This window comes from Chionomys nivalis, chromosome 4 (genome assembly GCF_950005125.1).
Source record: "Chionomys nivalis chromosome 4, mChiNiv1.1, whole genome shotgun sequence".
NCBI classification, from domain to species: Eukaryota; Metazoa; Chordata; class Mammalia; order Rodentia; family Cricetidae; genus Chionomys; species Chionomys nivalis.
This window is the reverse complement of record NC_080089.1, coordinates 24,151,816-24,169,958: the sequence shown is the minus strand read 5'-3', so window position 1 is coordinate 24,169,958 and position 18,143 is coordinate 24,151,816. Positions and strand designations below refer to the sequence as shown.

The following is an 18,143-nucleotide window of genomic DNA, read 5'->3' as shown; positions in this document are numbered from 1 at the left end:
ACTCCTGAGCCTGTCCCCTTCTTCTCCGAGCCAGGATCTGAGCAACTTCGTTGGAACAGACCATGTTACTTAAAGAATGAGCTAACGAGTACTGTCCTTCAGGGCCCAGGCCCTGGGGCAGGTCACACCACTCGCAAGTCGCGCTGGCATGCGCGCGCGGGCTGCACGTGGAGAGCGCAAGGCTTCCTGGACCGCACGCTCGCCATCTTTGTTTCACGGTCGCCATGACGACGAGGCTGCCCGCAACGGCGGCGGGGGCTGGTCGTTGAGGCTGCCAAGTGAGTCCGGCCCCCGAACCTCGCCCTGCGGTGACCCAGCTCCATCCACCTGACCACAGACTATGAGAAGATGGTAGGGCCGACGAGGAGTAAACTCAGGGAATCGGACCCCGACGCATTGCAAACCAGGAGGAGTCGGGGCTCAGGGGCGGTGGAGCCCCCGCTGGAGCGCGCCGCGTCGCCGGAGAGGCCCAAGAGGTGGCTGCCGCAACCTTTCTTCCTGGGCGGCAGGAACCTGCCTGGGGGCGCCCGCAACTACGCGCAGCGGAGGACCCGAAATCTGAACGCGCAAAATTACTTACACCTGGAAGAGGTCACCAAGCTCCTTCTTCACGGCCGCTTCCAGTTCCTCCACAGCCTCTTGGACCAGCTCCGCGACAGGGTGCAGGCCCTGCAGAATCATCGCTTCTCCCACAGGACCCTCTTTGGTGTAGGTGAGCAGAGCCTGCTCCAGTCCCAGCCGGGCAGGATTACCTCCCAGCCTAAAGCCTTGAAGGGTTGGCATGGGTCTTGGGGGATTCATTCACCAGTGTTTGGTGTGGTGGAAGAGTTGTCGGTGATGTCTGAGAATCTCATGCCAGGAATTCTCAGCCTTCGAGCTCCTGTTTTAAACTATCTTGTGGGATTGTCTGACTTGGTGGTCGCCTGTATGCCAACAAAAAAGCTAAGCCTGTCAGAGCAGCTAGTTAACACAAGTTTGTAGAAGTGGTTGACTACCTTCGGGACAGAGTCATGCTGCTTTGTATTTTAAATCAAAGTTTCTTAGCTGAGATCACTAAAGGCGGAGGAAGGAGGAGAGTAGACGGTGCATTTGTCACCCCTGCTGATACTCTTCCACTCTGCTGAGCTTAACAGTAGCTGCTAGGAGTTTTTTTCATGCATGCATTTCCTCCATTTATACCTGTAATTTTCCGTGGTTTCTGAGGTAACTTAAGTATTGCTGCTGTCTGGTATTTGGGACGAGAGCTTTGCCACACTAACTGCGGATATAAATGGAGACACAATTACATCAATACAGGTCATTCCCGCCTCTTCCCACCATATGCTATGTGACTGCTGAGGTAAAAATGAGTTGTCACATTGAAGTGTTAACAGTAATTGAGGAATAATTGAAATTCGTACTTAGATTTCCACCTGCCGTCTATGCCAACAGACCCGTGCCACAGCCACAATCAATAAGGGCTGTTTTCTGAAATCCAAGCTCCAATGTATCGAGGTGTAGCACATGGTTACCCATGAGTGGCTAAGGAAATCATGGATGGCTTTATTAAATGAATAATAACTTTACTAGCTGTGCTCAGGAGAGACAGTTAATACTTTAGAATGGAAGGCGAATGTAGCTCAGAGAGATAGAACTTTTAGAAAATGGTAGAACTTGAGTAGTAGCAGAGGGCTGATATATGGCCGTGTGGAGCCGGGAACAGTGTGTGTGTGTGTGTGTGTGTGTGTGTGTGTGTGTGTGTGTGAGAGAGAGAGAGAGAGAGAGAGAGAGAGAGAGAGAGAGAGAGAGAGAGATGCTGACATAATGGCAGGTTACCTGTCTTAGCACTAGGACAGCATGGTGTGGAAACAAAGTTAAGATGAAAAGAAAGGCATGAAGACTAGAAGGAGGATGCTATTGGCATAAGCTTCCAACTCAGTGATGGGCCTGAGGCATTTGAACTCTCTGTGTGAAGACATGGATTCTTACCTTTGTTTTTTAATTGTTATTTATTTTTAAGATAATAAAATTGCATAATTTATCCCCTCCCCTTTTTTTTTCTACTCAAATCCTCTCATGTATCCCTTGCTCTCCTAAAAACTCATGGTCTCATTTTCTGTAAATGCTGTTACACACAGAGAGACACATTCCTAAATACATAAATATAACCTTCTCCGTCCATATAATGTTACTTGTCTGTATATGTTTTCAGAACTGACCATTTAGTACTGGATAACAAGTTGATGTGTTGCTCCTTGGGAAGGCTGTTCAAACATTCTTTATGAATAACTAAGTGTTCACTTTATATACAAATACGCTTATTTATATTTAAAACACTAATTGTTCTATTAAAAAATTCCATGGCATTCAGTAGCTGTGTGTTGTTGGCACTGAATGATTTCTCCCTCCAGGAAGGCTGCTTGGTCAGTGCGTGCTTTTGAGATCCTGGAGGCTGAAGCATGTGCTGTGGACTGGAGGGTACTGAGAACGAGAGCAGAAGGAATAGTTGGGAAACTCTTCTAGAACCAGACTACAATGGTCTAATGACAGCAGCAGCAGGAGGGGTGGGGAGAGACGGACAGAGAAGGTAGCAGATGAGATTATAGCAGCTGAAATTGAAGCAGCAGCAGGGGAGACAGGAGGGGATGAAGACAATCACTTTGGGTGTCCTCCACATCTGCGTGAATGTGGACAATTAAGGTGGCAAGGAGATTTGCAAGGCAAACACCAATGTACAGAAAGAAGAGGGGCAGAGTAAAGACAAGTGGGACAGGAAAACTGAGATGCACCTAAGCGTGCATCTTTTGGGGAGTCGTGGCAGGAGGGGCTGGGAGACACGGTTGGATTTTGAGGATCTTTGGAAAGATAGGTGGATCGTATTTGGCCTTTTGTGAGAATATGTGTGCATGGGGTGGGTGTGCACTGTACTGCACACACTTACAGAAGCCAGAGCAGGACCTGGGCTGTCCTTTTCTGCCATTCTCTACCTTACTTGCTTGAGACAGGTTCTCCCACTGAAATATCAGCTCATCCTTTAGTGTAGTCTGGCTGGCCAGCCAGCTCTCAGGCTCTGCTTGTCATCACCCCTAACCTTGGGTTATATAATATGCAGTTATGCCTGGCTTTATCACATGGGTTCTGGCGATTTGGACTTAGGTCCTCACACTTGCAGAGCAAGTTCTTACTCCCTGAAGCCATTTTTTTTTTATTTTGAAAATGTAATTTTAAATATTTCCCACTATATATCACTAACAAGAGACTGGAAAAAAAAGAAAAAAATGTAGTCAAATAGGACACCCTCTGTCACTAGTAACTAAACTTTATCTCAGGACATTTTTTTTCCCAGCTGAATATAAAGGTTATACATTTTTATTTCAGAGTGGTGCAGAGAACATTTGTTTTGTGTGAGGGACTGTATGGCACTATTGAATGGTTGTTTTAATAACCTTTTGAAAACAAAGAACATTTTAGCTTGAGCATTGCATGAAAACAGAGAGTGGGCTATAGTTTTCCCATCCTGATACAATACAAGCAAATCTGAGAAGTTAAGATGAGCCCAGCATGGTCATTATGTAGGCAGAGGAGCAGGGCTGGGAAATTCAACATGGTGATTTTGTTTCTTAATTAAATTGCTTTGCTTTTATTCTGTTACCCAAGATGCATGGTTTTATTTTTTTATTTTATTCTTTTTTAATTAAAATTTCCGCCTCCTCCCCATTTCCCATTTCCCTCCCCCTCTTCCCACACATTGCCCCCTCCCCCACTCCCTTCCCCCTCTCCCCACTCCTCTCCCCCTCCCCCCACTCCATTCCCCCTCCCTCTCAATACTGAAGAGCAGTCCAAATTCCCTGCCTTGCGGGAAGTCTAAGGTCCTCCCACTTCTATCTAGGTCCAGGAAGGTGAGCATCCAAACAGGCTAGGCTCCCACAAAGCCAGTTCATGTATTAGGATTGAAACCTAGTGCCATTGTCCTTGGCTTCTCATCAGCCTTCATTGTCCGCCATGTTCAGAGTCCGGTTTTATCCCATGCTTATTCAGTCCCAGTCCAGCTGGCCTTGGTGAGCTCCCAATAGATCAGTTCCACTGTCACAGTGGGTGGGTGCATCCCTCGTGGTCCTGACTTCCTTGCTCATGTTCTCCCTCCTTCTGCTCCTCATTTGGACCTTAAGAGCTCAGTCCGTTGCTCCAAATTGGGTCTCTGTCTCTATCTCGATCCATCACCAGATGAAGGTTCTAAGGTGATATGCAAGATATTCATCAGTATAGGATAGGGTCATTTCAGGTTCCCTCTCCTCAGTTGCCCAAGGTACTAGCTGGGGACATCTCCCTGGACACCTGCGAGCCCCTCTAGAGTCAAGTCTCTTGCCAACCCTAAGATGGCTCCCTTAATTAGGATATATATTTCTCTGCTCCCATATCCACCCTTCCTATATCCCAACCATCCCATTCTCCCAAGCTCCCCCCATCCTCCCCTTCTCACGTTTCTCACCCCATTTCCCTTAGCCCCATGCCACTTCACCCACCCACAAGTTCCCAGTTTTTGCCCAGCAATCTTGTCTACTTCCCCTATCCAGGCGGATGACTATACGTTTTTCTTTGGGTTCACCTTCTTATTTAGTTTCTCTAGGATCACAAATTATATGCTCAATGTCCTTTATTTATGGCTAGAAACCAATTATGAGTGAGTACATCCCATGTTCCTCTTTTTGGGTCTGGGATACCTCACTCAGGATAGTGTTTTCTATTTCCATCCATTAAGATGCATGGTTTTAAAAAACAGTTTTAGAAGGTTAATGCTGGTGGCTTATGAGGTATCTTGCCAAGTGTACTTGGGGCAACCCTGGGGAATGCAACACAAAGTCTGTGCGACGACTGCAGTGGCTGAGTGAGCTACCTCCTCCATGTCAGCAAGGATCTGGGGAATTACTAAAACCAACATTCAAAACTTTGGAAATGAGTGTAAGCTTATTGTGATGAAAGGGCATTCATCTAGGAAGAGCCATTGGAAGAAGTAGGGGCGTTGTGGCATTTAACTTGTTCTTTTGCCTCCTTGCTCCCAGCTCCATCTCCTGGTCACTGTGTTTGGAGCTCTGAAGAAAGCTGCAAACCTAGAGTAGCATTGAACTGGACCTGTTCCTCACCCCGTTAGCCTCTTGCATGGGGCTCATCTGGACCCTTGACCATGCCTGGACCAAGGTTCTCTTCAGGAGCTGGCAGTTCGTCAGGGCCTGAATAGTACAACTTAGTTCCAAAGGCATGGCTGAACAAGGGATTTTCTGCATCTAATGATCACTGAAGAGTGCAAGGAACAGTGTTCTAGGCTGGATTATGCAGGCCAGAGTGTTTTCCAAAAGAACCTTTACCTTGGCATAGTATATATTCTTTAAAAAACACTTTATATAAAGGAAGAAGAGAATAAGAAACAATAGACAGTCATACTGAAAAGTCACAAAAAGATCAAGCCACCCACTTCATCACTCTTAAAAGGAGGGATATGTAAAGCTTCCAGGTCCTCCCCACCTGCAGAGGGAGCATGGCTCAGTTTACTTTACTTCCTTTGGGGCTGCTTTCCTGGCTCAGTGAGCTCTGACTTTAGGTGTACATTTGAAGTGCTAAGTGCTTATTTTAAAGACATTTAGCAATAAAACGGTTTTTAATTATTTCTCTTTTTTCTTTTCCAGCTGCCTTTGTGGGGATTTTGCACTGGTAAGATTTTTTGTCTCAGCTTAAAATATGTGGGTTAAATTTTGGCACTGCCACTTGTAAATAGCAAAACAAGACATCGATACCCGTGTCAGCTGACACCTATGCGTCACTTCTGTATGCAGTTCATGTGCACAGCATCATTTAGAGTGCAGATGCCCTGGGAGCAAGTAAAAAAAATGATATGCATAGGTATTTTATCTGTATGTATGCTTGTACACCACGTGTGTTCTCATAGAGGCCAGATGAGGGCATCAGATTCCCTGGGGCTGGAGTCAGACGTGGTTGTGGACTGCCCTGTGAGTGCTGATCATCTTACCTTCTGAGTCTTCTTGCCAGCCCCACAAATTAATTTTTTCACTTTACCAAAGACTCACCCCTCTATTTCTTTAAATATCTCCTACCCCATAAGGCTTTTCAGTTTATCACGCCTAAAGCCTTTGCTTTCCTGGAATACCTGTATGTTACTGTTGACATAAGTTTAGAGCTAAAGTCTTAGGAATGCCTGCAATCTAAAACCCAGAAAAGGAGATAAAGCTCACTTTCTTTCTGAACTGGAAATGGTGGTACATGTCTGTGGTTCCAGCACTTAGAGACCGAGGTGGCAGGATTGTGGGTTTGAGGGCAGCCTGCGAGGCATAGTGAGATCCTGCCTCCAGAAAGCAAGCCTTTCCCACAGTGGTGTGGCGGAAGTGCTCTGAGTCTGCAGTCTGCCTTCCCTGGCACTCTCTTTAAAGAAAAAAATTTTAAAAATTATTTTTTTAAATCATGTGTTTAAAAAACTGAAAATTTTATCTGGAATATTTTCGTTTCTACATGAGCTAACATTTCATAGACGTAGGAAGCTTTCCTGGAGAGTGTTTCTCTGTCTTGCCATCTGCCTAACAATTTTGCTGTGAGCCCTGAGGCTGGACCAGGAAGGAGCCATTCTTCTACACTGTTGGTTTTCTGGCATATGACCTGCATGTGAATCCAGGGCAGAAACTATGTTGATACGTGAACTTTGTTTGTATTTTTGTTGGGAAGATTTTATAAACTGAGGGCAGCGCGTTCCCTGACTGTGACTAATTTCACCACGTACATGCCTTGGTCACTAGCAATGGCTGCTGAGTTTCACTGCTGTGAACCTTCAAGTATAGGCTTCTGGGGACTTAAAAGACCATTCTTTGTATGGACTTACACTTCTTTTAAAATTACCTTATTTAAAAGCGATTTTACTTAAATTATATTAGAAGTGCTTTTCAGTGGTTACAAAAGTATTTTCCAGCCCCTTTGAATCACTCCTGCAACATAAAAATAAAAAATAAAACCATAGTCCTTTCTGGTTTTTAAATTTTTGAGACAGGGTTTCTCTGTGTGGCCTTGGCTGTCCTAGATCTAACTCTGTAGACCAGGCTGACCTCAAACTCAACAGAGATCTGCCTGCCTCTGCCTCCCGAGTTCTGGCATTAAAGGAGTGTGCCACCACAGCCCAGCTCTTCCCGTGTTCCTAAGGAGCTGGATGTGGAAGAAGAATGGAAGGCACCATAGGAACTGTGCATGTACAGCTGGAGATGTGCATGTACAACAGGAGATGTGCATGTACAACAGGAGATGTGCATGTACAACAGGAGATGTGCATGTACAATAGGAACTGTGCATGTACAATAGGAACTGTGCATGTACAACAGGAGATGTGCATGTACAACAGGAACTGTGCATGTACAATAGGAGATGTGCATGTACAATAGGAACTGTGCATGTACAATAGGAGATGTGCATGTACAATAGGAACTGTGCATGTACAATAGGAACTGTGCATGTACAACAGGAGATGTGCATGTACAATAGGAACTGTGCATGTACAACAGGAGATGTGCATGTACAACAGGAACTGTGCATGTACAACAGGAGATGTGCATGTACAACAGGATATGTGCATGTACAATAGGAACTGTGCATGTACAATAGGAACTGTGCATGTACAATAGGAACTGTGCATGTACAACAGGAGATGTGCATGTACAACAGGAGATGTGCATGTACAATAGGAACTGTGTATGTACAACAGGATATGTGCATGTACAATAGGAGATGTGCATGTACAACAGGAGATGTGCATGTACAATAGGAACTGTGCATGTACAATAGGAACTGTGCATGTACAATGGGAACTGTGAATGTACAATAGGAGATGCACATGGAAGAATGGAGTCAAGCAGTTTGGAGTGTGTGCGATGGTGAATAATAAATTCTCAAGAATATACAAGCAGCTACATCAGTAAACTGTAAAATCAGCATTTGTTATAAAACTTGTCTTTATTGTATGGCTTTCTGAGCTCTGAAATTGTTTTAGGGCTGGTTCTGAAGCCCATTCTCATTATTATTGTATATTTCTGTCCCCCAGGATACACTTAATAACACTTTTTGAAAATGACCGTCATTTTTCTCACCTCTCATCTTTGGAACGGGAGATGACCTTCCGCACGGAAATGGTTCGGTTCTTTCTTCTAACTAATCTGTGCTGTGATAGTGGGACAATAAGGTAGAGATTTAGCAGGAACTGAAATGGGTTTTGGGTGATTCCCATTGCCTTTATACCCTTCCTGTGTGAGTTGGTCAGTACACAGATGATGGCACTGCTTTTTATTTTCCTCCAGTTCCTCTTGAAGCACTGGAGGATTCGTTCGGGGCTTAGGTTCAGGGATTGAATTTATCATTGATGTCTGTGTGGCTCTTGAATACCTTAAAGGCATTATTTCCAAGGGCGGCATATAAACTACTATTAAATAAGAACATAGTTGTGGCAGGCCTTTGGGAACAGACATTGGGTGCAGACAGCAGTCCTGTGTTTATTTCTGTGAGGACTGATCAGTTGTCTCTGAGTCTCAGTCATCTACCTGTAAGGTAGAAATCATAACAGACTTATGGGACATAGTGAAATGAAGGGGAAAATGGATGAATGCACACATTATAGCATATCCCATAAAACAATAGCTTATTATGAACAAAAATCATTTTTATTTTATTTCCCTGAAGGTAGACATTGGTATATTAGGTATGATTTGGTAGTTTTATTGCTGTGTTATCTTCATAAACTGAAAGGAAAATCTAAACAGCACAGAAACAACCAATTAGGAACTGGCTTGAATTTAGAAGCCCCTGGTGTTGTTTAACATATCAACACTGAAGCGGTCGGGTGAAGCATGAATGAGCATGGAGTTTCAATTATTTCAAAATTTTGAAGAATGGGGCATTTGCTTTTCTTTGGAAAACACCGTGGCACTTTTTATTTATTTATTTACTTATTTTGGCAAACAGCAAATTTAAGATGAAAATAACATAAAACAGTACAGACTTTTGAGTTGAAATCCCCTCCTGGTCTAAAGAGGACATTATTCCCTGTGCTGGAACTACCAATCCGGGGTGATCACTTTATGACACAGCATCTGTGAACAGTGGAAGGCAGCTCAGGCACCAGTTGCAGCTCCAAAGTAAGCTGGACCAGTCACCCGATGCTGACAAACCTGCGTTACTAGTTAATAAAACTGTTGTTCTTTCCAAATGTGGAGTTGCACTTCGACATGAAGACATCTCTGTTTTTGATAGAATTTATTATATGCCAACTTCTAAGCATATGGGAAAAATATATTTAGTCAAGTTAAAAGTACACTCACTAGATGCATGTCTTAAAGCACTGTCCGTGCTACATGCAACCATTCATGTAATCTGAATAATCTCAGACCTTCAGAAAGCTAGAAAGAATCGTAGAGAAGACACGTGAAGATACATGATTTTTAGTCTGAGAATGTTAACAGCAAGGAGTTACTAGGAAGTCTTCTTCATGATCTTTTTATAACAGAAGAAATATGATCTAAAAAATTGTTTTAAAATGTGTTCTATAAACAACTCAAGGTTTTATTGACATTGACAGTGTGTGTCTTTCTTAAAAGGGACTTTATTATTCCTACTTCAAGACCATCATCGAAGCGCCCTCATTTCTGGAAGGACTGTGGATGATCATGAATGACAGGCTAACTGAATATCCCCTGGTAATCAATACAGTGAAACGCTTCCATCTTTATCCAGAGGTAAGGAGTCTTTAGAAATGAACAATGCTAGCAAGCTATTGTCAAATAAAAGTGGTAAATATAAAAGCAGAGGTGAAAAAAGAGGTTTTCTATTTTAGGTTTGTTAACTTTAGATGTTTTTAAGATTTGATCGCACCATAAAGCAATCCTCTCTTAAAATCCAGCCCACTGAACCCCCTTACATGACGTCAGAGAGGACACCTTAGCGTGGGAATTGTAACTAAGGCAGGACAGCTGGGACCAGGGCTCAGCTTGGGGCCGTGAGAGTTGGCATGGAGAGCACATGAAGGGACAGTGAGACTGGCAGCGGAACAAGGGCCTTGGAGTTCACTGCCAAAGTAAGATTTACTTGGTCGCATGGCCAGTAATCTGTGGACTTTTAAAAAATATTTAGCCTTACAAAGTATGTTTTTTTAATGGGAGTCTAGAAATTTGAGAAACAACAACAACAAAATCTTTGGTAAGCTTCATTTGTGAATTCTTTTTTATTGAAAATATTTTTATACGGTATATTCTGACCATTGTTTTCCTTCCCCACCTCCTAGATCTTCCCCACCTGCCCAATTTCACATTTTCCTTACCTCTCTCTTTGGAAAGCAAACAATCAAACAAAAAACATGAGAAAAATGGAATAAAAAGTATAAAAAAATCCCACAAGAGACAGAGACAAAAATAAAACCTATAGAAATACAAAATTGGAAATCATAATATACATTCAAAAAAACAGTGAGATGAAAAAACAGTCAAACAAAGTAATATAAGACAAAAAGTATACAAAACTACCCCTGAGTTTTGGGTTGGCCATCTACTTCTAGGCATGGGCCTTACCCTTAAGTGTGGTTAATATCCCCAGTGAGACTCAATTGGCAAAAACTAATGTTTCCTTTACAAGTGATGCGAGCTAGAGATAGCTTCTTGGCTAAGGGTGGGAGCTGGTGTCCATTCCTCACTCTCAGCTCCTGGGACTCTGCCTGACTTAAACCTGTGCAGGCCATGTCCAGTTCCAGAGTTGGTGGTCAGCGCCAAGCTCTGCACAGCACTGCTGTACCCTTAGGGCTACTGTGCTATGTCAATATTGCTGCAGTTAATAGACTTCATAGCTGGAGGACTGTTGGTGGCTTCCCTCCTTTGTAAGGTTGCCTGGCAACTCCTGGTACCATGAAAGTTAGCCCTCAGGGAGGAGAAATTCAGGTCAGTTCCAGTTCATGTCCCTGGGGCATGCATCTGCAGTGCATTGTGTCTTGAGCAATAGGGGCTTACCTTCTCCATCTGGGGGACCACCAAGGCAATAGCAATAACCTGTATGTTTTGGGAGTCTCTTGTACAACACTGACGAACAACTTGAATGAGGACTTCTCATGCCTGGTGTCTGGGTTTCCTTAGCTGGTCTATGGCTTTTGGAGGGAACATGGTCAGTCTACATGGGAAAATTTCATTTGAACTACATGTGTATATTTATATGCCAGCTTTTTATAGGTGTCTTAAGTAGATAGAAAACCATATAACTTCTTGTGACTTTTTCAGATATCCTTACTATTTTTACCTTTCTCCCTTTTCAATATTTATTTCCCTTCCCTCCTTAATTGATGCTCCCCTTTCCACTTCCCCAGTTTGGTCACTTATTCAATACTGTTCAAGTTGCTCCCCACCCAACCCCCAACCAGGCAATGATCCCATTATACTTATGGTTTATGTAGTTACTTTAAGTAACATACCCGTACCTCAAGATTTATAAGTAGGAGCATTCTATGACAGAACATGCGACATTTGTCTTTCTAGATCTGGGTTACCTCACTCAATATGATTTTCTATTTCCACCCATTTACCCACAAAATTCATGGCTTCATTTTTATTTACAGGTAAATCGTCTTCCATATCGTATATGTACCACATTTTCATTTAGGTTGTTTCCATTTCCTATATTATGAACATGGTTGAGCAAGAGTGTGGAGTACACTGTCAAAGGACTGCTATAGCTGGGTTGTATAGTAAATTTTAGCTTTGTGAGCACTATCCACACTGATTTCCCCAGTAGCTGCACCAGTCTGCAGTACAAAGAATGAGTGTTCCCTTTTCCCCACACCTCCACCAAAATTTGTCGTTCTTTTCTTTTCTTCTTTGATCTTTGTTGTTGCCATTCTGACTGGTGTAAAATGAAATCTCAGTAATTTTGATTTGCATTTCCCTAAATAAAAAGGACCAATGAACATTTCTGAGATATTTTCTAATCTTTTCTTTTTCTTCTGAGAACCCAGGCCATTGGTTTTGAATGTGTCATGTGTTGGTTTAATTCTTGCTTCCGAGTTCTTTATATATTATGGATTTCTTACACTGCCAGATGTGTAGCTGGCAAAGATTCTCTTCCACTCTGTAGGCTTTGTCGTCAGCCAGGTGAGTTCTTCTTCAGCTCTGCAGGAGCTTTGTGTTTTATGAGGTCCCACTTGGCAGTCGTTGGCCTTAATTCTCGAGCAAATGGAGTCCTCTTCAGAAAGTCCTTCTATACACCTATATCTGATAGGGACCTGGCTATGTTTTCTTTAATAATTTCACTGTTTCATATTTCTCATTTAAGTCTTTGATCAGTTTGGCCTTAGTTTTTGTGCAAGGTGACAGATTGGGTTTAATTTCATTCTTCTTCATGTGAACATGCAGTTCCCAGCAACATTTCTTGAAGATGCTTTTATTCCTTCAGTTCAGACAATGAGGGCTGCTGAGAAGCCAAGGACAATGGCACTGGGTTTTGATCCTACTGCATGTACTGGCTTTGTGGGAGCCTAGCCTGTTTGGATGCTCACCTTCCTAGACCTGGATGGAGGGGGAAGGGCCTTGGACTTCCCACAGGGCAGGGAACCATGACTGCTCTTTGGAATGGAGAGTGAGGGGAAGGGGAGTGGGGAGTGGGGAGTGTGGGGAGGGGGAGGGAAAAGGGAGGCGGAGAGGAGGTGGAAATTTTTAATAAAAAAAAGAAATAAAAAAAATTTTTTTGGCACCTTTGTCAAATAGCAGACAACTGAAGTTATGTGAACCCATGTTTGGGTCTTCAGTTGTTTTCCCACTGGTCCTCATGTCTGTTTTTGTGCCAGTACCATATTGTTTTTAACTATGACTCTGCAATATATCTTCCAGTCTAGAATGGTAATCCCTCCAGTATTGTTCTTTTTATTCAGGATTGTTTTAGCTATTTGGGGTCATTTGTGGTTCCATATGAATTTTAGGACAATTTCTTTTATTTTGGTGATGAATGAATTAGGAATTTTGATTGAGATTGCTGCATTGAATTTGTAAATAAGTTTGGTCCTATGGTTATCTTCACAACATTACCTCTTCCAGTACATGAGCATAGGATTCTTTTCCCTTCTCTAGTGCCTGTGATTCCTTCCTTGTAGTGGTCCTTCACTCCTTTAGTTAGGTTTCAGTGGATGAATCTATCATGGTCTTGACCTTTTTGCTCATATTCTCATTCCTTCCACTCTGGGGAGCTCAGTACAGTACTCCGATATGGGTCTCTGCCTCTGTTTCCATCAGTTGCTAAATGAAGGTTCTATGGTGATATTTAAGATATTCATCAGTCTGACTACAGGGCTAATCAAGATTGGGTCCCCTCTCCTCTAATGCTTAGCGTCTTAGGTGAGGTTCTCTTTGTGAATTCCTGGGAATTTATCTAGAGCCAGGTTTCTGATAACCCTATAATGGCTCCCTCAATCAAGGTATCTCTTTCTTTTCTCTCATATCTATCCTTCCTCCATCTTGACTATCCCATTCCAAGTTCTCCTTAACTCTCCCCTTCTCGCCTCCTCTTCTCCTCTTACCCTCCCTTCCTCCCCCTACCCCCTGATTCCAGTTATGTGAGGCAATCTTGTCTGTTTGCAATGTCCAGGTGGGTCTATATACTTTTTTCTTTGGGTTCACCTTATTACTTCATCTCCCTAGGATCATGAACTATAGGCTCAATGTCCTTTGTTTATAACTAGTATGCATTTATGAGAGAGTACAAACCATATTCATCTTTTTTTGGTCTGGGTTACTTCACTCAGACAGTGTTTTTTAATTCCCTCCATTTGCATGCAAAATTCAAGATGTCATTTTTTTTTTTTACCGCTGAGTGTACTGTTTTTTACTCTAATGTGTAAATGTGCCACATTTTCTTTATCCTTTCTTTAGATGAGGGGAATCTATATTGTTTTCAAGTCTTGGCTATTACAAATAATGCTGCTATGAACATAGCTGAACAAATGCTTTTTCTACTATGATTGAGCATCTTTTGGGTATATGCCCAAGCATGGTATTACTGGATCCTGAGGTTGATTGATTCCCAATTTTCTGAGAAACCACCATACTGATTTCCAAAGTAGTTGTACAAGTTTGCATTCCCACGAGTAATGGATGAGTGTTCCACATCCTCTCCAGCATAAGCTATGATTAGTATTCTTAATCTTAGCCATTCTGACAAGTTTAAGATGGTATCTCAAAGTTGTTTTGATTTGCATTTCCTTGATAGCTAAGGACATTGAACATTTTCTTAAGTATCTTTTGGCCATTTGAACTTCTTCTGTTAAGAATTCTTTGTTTAGTTCCATACTCCATTTTTTGAATTGGGTTATTTATAATTTTAATATCTAAGTTCTTGAGCTCTTTATATATTTTAGAGATCAGACCTTTGTCTGATGTGGGGTTGATGAAAATATTTTCCCATTCAGTAGGCTGCCTTTTTGTCTAATTGTGTCTTTTGCTTTACAGAAGCTTCTCAGTTTCAGGAGGTCCCATTTATTTATTGTTGCTCTCAGTGTCTGTGCTACTGGGGTTTTACGCAGGAAGTGGTCTCCTGTACCCATGTGTAGCAGGCTACTTCCCACTTTCTCTTCTATCAGGTTCAGCGTGGTCAGTTTTATATTGAGGTCTTTAATCCATTTGTTTTTGACTTTTGTTCATGGTGATAGATATGAATCTATTTTCATTCTTTTACAGGGTGACATCCAGTTATGCCAGCACCATTTGTTGAAGATGTTTTCTTTCTTCCATTGTATAATTTTAGCTTTTTGTCAAAAATCAGGTGTTCATAGATTTGTAGGTTAATATCAGTGTCTTCAATTCAATTCCATTGGTCAACATCTCTGTTTTTATGCCAATACCAAGCTGTTTTCATTACTGTAGCACTGTAATAGAGCTGAAAGTCAGGGATGGTGATGCCTCCGGAAGTTACTTTATTGTACAGGACTGATTTGGCTATCTTGGATTTTTTGTTTTTCCATATAAAGTTGACTATTGTTCTCTCAAGGTCTATGAAGAATTTTGTTGGGATTTTGATGGGGATTGCATTGAATTTGTAGATTGCCTTTGGCAGAATTGCCATTCTTACTATGTTGATCCTACCAATCCAAGAGCATGGGAGATCCTTCCATTTTCTGGTATCCTCTTCAATTTCTTTATTCAAAGACTTAAAGCTCTTGTCAGATAGATCTTTCACTTCCTTGGTTAGTGTTACCCCAAGATACTTTATGCTATTTGTGGCTATCATGAAAGGTGAAGTTTCTCTGATTTCCCTCTCTTCTTCTTTATCCTTCGTGTATAGGAGGGCTGCTGATTTTTTTGAGTTGATCTTGTATCTTGCCACATCGCTGAAGGTATTTATCAGCTTTAGGAGTTCTCTGGTAGAGTTATTGGGGTACTTATTTACACTATTATATTATTTGTAAATAACTAAAGTTTGACTTCTTCATTTCCAATTCAAATCCCTTGATCTCCTTATGTTTTCTTATTGCTATTGCTAGAACTTCAAGCATTATGTTGAAGAGATATGGAGAGAGTGGACAGCCTTGTCTTGTTCCTGATTTTAGTGGAATGGCTTTGAGTTTCTCTCCATTTAATTTGATGTTAGCTATTAGCTTGCTGTATATTGCTTTTATTACATACGTATGATTCTTGTATCTCTAATCTCTCCAAGACCTTTATCATAAAGGGGTGTTGAATTTTGTCAAATGCTTTATCAGGATCTAATGAAATGATCATATGGCTTTTTTCTTTCAGTTTATTTATATGATGGATTACATTGATAGATTTTCGTACGTTGAACCAGCCCTGAATTTCTGGAATGAACCCTACTTGATCATGATGGATGATTTTTTTGATGTGTTCTTGGATTCAGTTTGCCATTATTTTATTGAGAATGTTTGTATTGATGTTCATGAGTGAGATTGGTCTGTAATTCTCTTTCTTGGTTGAGTCTTTGTTTGGTTTTGGTACCAGGGTAACTGTAGCTTCATAAAAAGAGTTTGGCAATGACTCTATTCTGTGAAACACATTAAGGAGTATAGGCATCAGCTCTTCTTGGAAGTTCTGGTAGAATTCTGCACTAAAACTATCTGGTCCTGGGCTGTTTTTGGTTGGGAGGTTTTTTATGACAGCTTCTATTTCTTCACTATTTATAGATCTATTTAAATTGTTCACCTGGTCTTGATTTAATTTAGGTATATGGTACTCTCTAAAAAAAAATGTCCATTTCTTTTACGTTTTCCAATTTTGTGGAGTACAGGCTTTTGTAGTAAGACCTAATGATTCTCGGAATTTCCTCAGTATCTGTTGTTATGCCCCCTTTTCATTTCTGATCTTGTCAATTTGAGTGTTCTCTCTCTGCGTTTTGAGTAGTTTGGATAGGGGTTTGTCAATCTTGTTGATTTTCTCAAAGAACCAGCTCTTTGTTTTATTTATTCTTTGGATTGTTTTCTGTTTTTCTATTTTGTTGCTTTCAGCCCTCAGTTTGATTATTTCCAGTCTTCTACTCCTCCTGGGTGAGTCTTCTTCTTTTTTTTCTAGAGCTTTCAGGTGTGCTGTTAAGTCACTGATGTGAGCTTTCTCAGTTTTTTTTTTTTTTTTTTTTAATGTGGACACTTAGTGCTATGAACTTTCCTCTTAGCACTGCTTTCATAGTGTCCCATAGGTTTGGGTATGGTGTGTCTTCATTTTATTTGAATTCAAGGAAGACTTTAATTTCTTTCTTTATTTCTTCCTTGACCAAGTTGACTGTTCAGTTTACATGAGTTTGTAGGCTTTCTGGGGGAAGCAGTATTATTAAATTCTATCTTTACTCCATGGTGATTTGATCAGATTCTAACTTTTTTGTATATGGATGTTTGCTTTGTTACCGAATATGTGATTAATTTTTGAGAAGGTTCCATGAGGTGCTGAGAAGATGACATATTCTTTCCTGTTTGGGTGGAATGTTCTATAGGTGTCTGTTAAGTCCATTTGATTCATTATTTCTATTAGTTCTCTTATTTCTCTGTTAAGTTTCTGTCTGGCTGACCTGTTCATTGGTGAGAGAAGTGTGTTGAAATCTCCTACTATTAGTGTGTGGGGTGTGATGTGTGCTTTGAGTTTTAGTAATGTTTCTTTTACATATGTGGTTGCTTTTATATTAGGGGCATAGATATTCACGTTTGAGACTTTATCCTGATGAATTGTTCCTGTTATGAGAATAAAGTGTCCTTCTCCATCTCTTCTGATGGATTTTAGTTTGAAATCAATTTTGTTAGATATTAATATAGCTACACCCACTTGTTTCCCTTGTGACAGTCTGATTTTTTTTGTTGTCTTGTAGCATTTCCCTACTTATTTCAGACTGTGTTAGTTTGAATCTTCTCTTTCTTTTTGTTTGTTGGGCCAAAGCTTTGTTAATATTTTTTTATCTTCTCAATGAACAGGCTCTTAGATTCACTGATTCTCAGTATTGATTCTTTTATTTTTGTTTTATTAATTTCTACTCTAATGGTTATTATTTTGTGTCACTCTCTGGGCCTGGACTTTGTTTGTTCTTCCTTTTCCAAATTGTTTAGCTGTATCATTAAGTTATTTATTTGTTCTTCTTGTGATTTTTTTTATAGACACTTAGAGCTTCTAATTTCTCTTGTAGACTAATGTGTCCCCGAGGTATATTTGCATTATCTTTTCATTTAGTTCCAGTAATTTTTTAGCTTCTTTCTTGATTTTTTTCTTTGACCTATTCATTGTAAAGTAATAACTTGTGTAATTTCCATAATCTTGTCTGTTCACTGGGGGTTAGTTTGATGACAAGTTTAAATTCTATTGCATTGTATTCAAATAGGACACAAAGAGTTATTTCAATCTTTTAAAAAAAAAATTAAGATTTGTCTTGTGTCCCAGGGTGAGGTCTCTTAAAGAAGTTTCTGTGTGCTGCTGAATAGAATGTGTATTCTTTAATATTTTGGTGGACTATTCTATAGGTATCTGTTAAATTGATTTGATTTATGATGTCAGCTAATTCTAATGTTTTTCTATTTCCTTTTTGTCCAGATGATCTAACTTTTGGAGAACATAGGTTATTAAATCATATACTCTTAATAGATTGATGCTAATCTGGGTTTTTTAATTTAGTAA

General features: G+C 40.9%; 1 protein-coding gene across 1 annotated transcript in view; it reads left to right on the top strand.

The window, feature by feature from the left end:
• Window positions 1-318: 318 nt before the first annotated feature.
• Dpy19l2 (dpy-19 like 2) overlaps window positions 319-18,143 on the top strand; it is a 137,719-nt gene continuing 119,894 nt past the window's right edge. The window contains exons 1-4 of the mRNA XM_057768122.1: window positions 319-712; window positions 5,661-5,685; window positions 8,069-8,156; window positions 9,615-9,752. Of these exons, the coding sequence (XP_057624105.1) occupies window positions 349-712; window positions 5,661-5,685; window positions 8,069-8,156; window positions 9,615-9,752 (615 nt within the window). The 5' untranslated portion in view covers window positions 319-348. The remainder of the gene's footprint in view (window positions 713-5,660; window positions 5,686-8,068; window positions 8,157-9,614; window positions 9,753-18,143) is intronic.